Genomic DNA, 4896 nt, shown 5'->3' with positions numbered 1-4896 from the left:
GTTTGTTCCCCTTAGTATACTGACTGGGTGGGTTTAATGGCGCGGCCAAGTTTATGTGGAGCACGGTTTAATGTCGTGGAATACTGTTTAACGCAGACATTCGAGTCGCGTAATGAGTTCCAATCACAGGCCAAAGGGGAACACTGCTTATTATAATTTGATGGGACAGGGTTAGATACGACCTAAATCTCTACCTACAGGTTCGTCCAGACTAGATTTTTTTTAGAAAATTGGATTAGGTAAAGCACGGCAAAGAAAAAAATCGCTTATCATCCAATTACAACTTATGTTTTTTTTTTAATACTTATACCTACATATTTTAAAACAAGGAAATATTTCCTTTTTATTTTCTAATGCTATTTTGAGTTTTATAATGCAACTTAGGTACTCTCTCAAAAAACAATACCAGACTGATATATGCAGCAAGATTACTCTAGAATAGTGACTTGGTGAAATCCTTGGGGGAGGCCTTTGTCCAGCAGTGGACGTCTTTCGGCTGAAACGAACGAACGATGAAATCTACGGATTTTGTTAGAGAATGCTCTACTATGGCATTAAGTTCGCCTTTTGTACTGCATTTTTTTTTGTGTGCCTTATTCCTTTAAAATAACAACCACTGAATAATGAACAGACAATACAACTTTTAAAATGTTGACAATAGCAGTTAATTATAATTGGCAATTAATTCACAATCTAAACAACCGATAATCCGTTAATAGCCTTCAGCAAAACAATAATTAGATCGCAGAGGATTCCACCAAATCCTATTTTATCCGCACAATCCAAATTTATGCACCAAATTGAATTATTTTCGGGCAAAAACGAGCACGGATCTACGAAATGGGATCTGAGATAAGCCTAATTACGTCAAAAATGCCAAGATTATACGTGAAAATAAACAATTAATAAATAAATAAAGACGTTAATTGCATCAAATAACTATTCCGAATAAGATAGGTTATTGACGTTATTGTACACCACACAAGACGAGAAAATAAAAAGAAAGAAATATATAAAAAAGACTTTAGGCCGTCTTATCGCGATCTCTTCCAGGGGATAAACCTAGAACTTAGGGGATAGTTGCTTAAGGGTTTTTTTTTTAAGTCTTTGTCTGGAATATAAATAAAACTGTCTCATGAATGTAGGATAATATCACAAATTCAATACCTACAATTAATTTGAGTTTTCTTCCTGAGAACTGAACCGGAAACCTCTATTAACTCATCGTTTCACCGTTCTTCTCCAATTAAACTTTTTTTTTAATTTTAAACCTTCAGTAAAGACTAGGTATGTAGCTACATTATTAATTAAGATTTCTTTAAATGTTAGTTAATTATCACTTAGCTAATTATTCATTTAATTCAAGAAATCTAATTCTGAGTGCGCAGCCCTTGGCCGACCGCATTAATTAAGGTTGTCTTACATAGTATACAACAAGTTGATTACGCATTCCACGTTAAGTCAAACCACTCACGCATGCGAAAACGCAACACCGGCGATTCGTCCACGAAAAAATGATAGTCCTCTTTAATAATATCAGCGCCTTTTTCACCCACCATCATTGCAGGTGCATTAGTATTGCCACCCGGTATCGTGGGCATTACAGAAGCGTCTATCACCCGCAGCCGAGAAACTCCATGGACTTTGAGCCTCTCATCCACAACCCCATCAGGCCCCATAGCACAGGTGCCCACCGGATGCTGTAAAGACCCTACCGTATTCACAACATAACAATGCCAATATTCACCATCTTCCAGTTTCGCTTTATCGCACCCGGGCACGTCTAACTTTTCCAAAGTCGCCTGAACATGTCTGTAGTAAGATGTCTTAGTCAATTTTTGCATAAATTTCACCCCTTTTTTAAGCACGCGGACATCTTCCTTGCTTCTCAAGAAACCGCTCTCTATGACAGGATCGTCCAAAGGATTTTTACTTTTGATTGTGACTCGACCTCGGGATTCTGGATGCAGTAGAATTAAAAAAGTCCAGTCTATAGCTCCACCGAAGTTGGCTCGAGCTATCGAAGCACAGAATGATCTCTTATAGCCCAAGGACTCGCAGGTCAGCTGAATCACAGGCGAACCAAACGCACCAATATGGCTGTTGAATGTTTGCAGCTGCCGATATGGTCCATTGTCCACATTGATAAATCCATTCTGTGTCGGTACCGGAACAGAATTTAGTTCCCTAGAAGAAATTAAATGTTGCACGACCGTCCCCAAACCTCTCTTGCCAGTAAATATAAGAGGCACAAACTGATGATCTTGTAGATTTCTACCGACTGGTAGATCAACTATAGATTCTATCGCATGTTTTTCTAATTCTTCTCTGGGGCCGACTCCAGATAACATTAGCAATTTCGGTGTATCAATCGCCCCGGCTGATAAAATTACTTCTTTATTGGCAAACACATTGACTAGTCTGCCTGTCTTAGTAAGCAACTTTACACCGTAAGCAGTCAATGTGTAAGGGTCTATTAAAACTTTTAGCGCTCTAGTATATTTTGCTATAGATAAATTAGGTCTATCTTTGGTTGGTTTCAGATAGCATTCGGCTGTGCTGGACCTCCTGCCATCAGCGAACGTGAAATGAGGTAAAGACACGCCTAAAGATTCTAAGCCATTCATTTCCAGTGTTCTTTTTAGGCCCATTTCTTCGTATGCTTGTAAAATAATTTCGTTCACAGTCCTGAAGTATTCGTTAAATGCTGGTTTCGATATTTTGACTGCACCTTCAGTTGAATGAAGGTGTGAATTGTGGGGGCTGTTCATGACTGTTGAGTCGGTCATATTTTCTAGTTTCTTGAAGTACTTCAAGGTTGAGTGCCAGTCCCAGCCCGGGGCTACCTGCTCCCAGCTGTCGTAGTCTCTGGGCTCCCCCCTGGCATACAACTCGTAGTTGATGGCTGAGGAGCCCCCGAGCATCTTCCCCCGAAGCAGGTTGACCGCCTGCCTCGTGTGTGCTCTCCCGACATCTCTGTCTAACTTCATACTGTAGTCCCAGTCGTATTCGGTGTGTGATAGAGTCGTGAAAAAACTGGGCACCTGAAAGTTATTCACAGTAACTGTACCTTAAATAAATAAATAAAATAAAAACTCCTTGGACAATTTTATAGTGTGCCATCTAATCTCAAACAAACCAAGCTTGTGGGTACATAGTTACAAATAAACAAAATATATTTTTATTATCCATAATGGCATTGTTTTGCGTAATAATTGCATGCACTAATAATGATAAGATAATTAAACTATTACTATAATAATTGTAACGGACAATTTTTAAATTGTTAAACCTATTAGGTAAGTAACGCGTATGCAATTGAAAAATAATGCCCAAATGTCATTTAGCTGCCTATTAGTTTGAGTTTGAGGACGGCAGACTGTTTAACTTGATGTAAGTACAGTCAGCGTCAAATAGTTTGTGACACTAATGCCCGTTTTCACCATCAATCCCTAATTTTTAAGTGACCCCTAAGTAAACAAAATTCCTGTTATTTGTTACAGGCACTATTAAACTGCCAAAAAGTTGGCAATACAACCTTATTCTTATTCCTATTGTAACAAAGAGGTGTTGCGAACTTTTTGGCTACTTTGGGTGTCACGAACTATTTGACTAGTCACTTGGGCCCTTACCACGCTAGCGAGGGGCGGGTCGCCCCCAGCCTCAACCAGTAGGACCCTGAGGTGGGGTGCCTCACTGAGTCGCGCGGCCACCACCGCTCCTGCCGACCCTGAGCCCACCACCACGAAGTCAAAAGTCTCTCCATCTGAAATATCAAACAAATAACTATTACGGAGAACTGACGGCCGATGGAGCAGCAAGGTTCTGGAATGGAGGCCGCGTACCGGAAAACGCAGCGTGTGACGTCCACCTACAAGGTGGACCGACGACATCGTAAAGGTAGCAGGGAAGCGCTGCACGCAGGCCGCTACCAATCGATCAACGTGGAAAGCATTGGGGGAGGCCTATGTTCAGCAGTGGACGTCCTATGCAGTAGCGGCGTAAGGGGGGGGGCGGTGGGGGCGGTCCGCCCCGGGTGCCAGGCATCAGGGGGTGACAAAAGTCGCGCAGATTAGTACTCACTGGCGCATCTGCGTCGGTAACCCAAAAATCCTTGGGGGCACCAGACGGACCAGACCTGACCATTCTGGGGTGCCATAGCCCCGAGCTATATATGGAGGGGGGGGGGGGGGATGACCGCCCCGGGTGCCAAGCCATGCTACGCCGCCACTGGGCCTATGGCTGAAATGATGATGAACTATTACCAAATAGTACGAGACCTCATATACTACGTACGAGGAGATAATTTGGTACGATAATTTGTTTCCTTGTTATTGTTTTTATAGTCTACTAGCTTTCCGCCCGCGGCTTCGCCCGCGTGGAATTTTGTCTGTCACAGAAAAACTTTATCGCGCGCGTCCCTGTTTCAAAAACCGGGATAAAAACTATCCTATGTTCTTTCCCGGGACTCAAACTATCTCTATGCCAAATTTCATCAAAATCGGTTGCGAGGTTTAAGCGGGAAAGCGTAACAGACAGACAGACAGACAGACAGACAGACAGATGTTGTAGCAGAGCGTAGTTGAGTGTTATTTTGCAGTAGAAGAATACACCATGGATAGCTCTTATTATTTCCTGACACAAGTGACAATTAACCAAACATTGTTTCCATAGCAACTTGAAACTTTACTTATAACGCCGCTTTGCTTGCCAGCTACATTAATAGTTATTCCTCATAAATCTACGTACTATATATTTTAAAAACATTACTTACTAGTGGGTGTTGAGAACGTTTGATTGATTTCTGAGAAAGTTCTTTCATTCTTTGGGTCTTTAAATTATTCCAGCAGCTTTTCAGTTGATGTGAGAGCCTTTGTGAAACATAAAATATGGTTG

At 41.5% G+C, this 4896-nt stretch overlaps 1 protein-coding gene across 1 annotated transcript; it reads right to left on the bottom strand.

Annotated features, from left to right (window-relative positions):
• Positions 1–1474: 1474 nt before the first annotated feature.
• Positions 1475–3799, bottom strand: LOC114362589 (glucose dehydrogenase [FAD, quinone]; the record flags this gene model as incomplete). The annotated part of the gene is made up of 2 exons (XM_028318043.1): positions 1475–3044; positions 3633–3799. Coding segments are annotated over 2 exons (1737 nt in total), but the record flags the coding sequence as incomplete, so codon positions are not given.
• Positions 3800–4896: the final 1097 nt, after the last annotated feature.

This window comes from Ostrinia furnacalis, unplaced genomic scaffold, assembly GCF_004193835.3.
Source record: "Ostrinia furnacalis isolate ACB-3 unplaced genomic scaffold, ASM419383v2 OfSCF6644, whole genome shotgun sequence".
Classification (NCBI taxonomy): Eukaryota; Metazoa; Arthropoda; class Insecta; order Lepidoptera; family Crambidae; genus Ostrinia; species Ostrinia furnacalis.
This window is presented reverse-complemented; position numbering and strand designations above follow the sequence as displayed.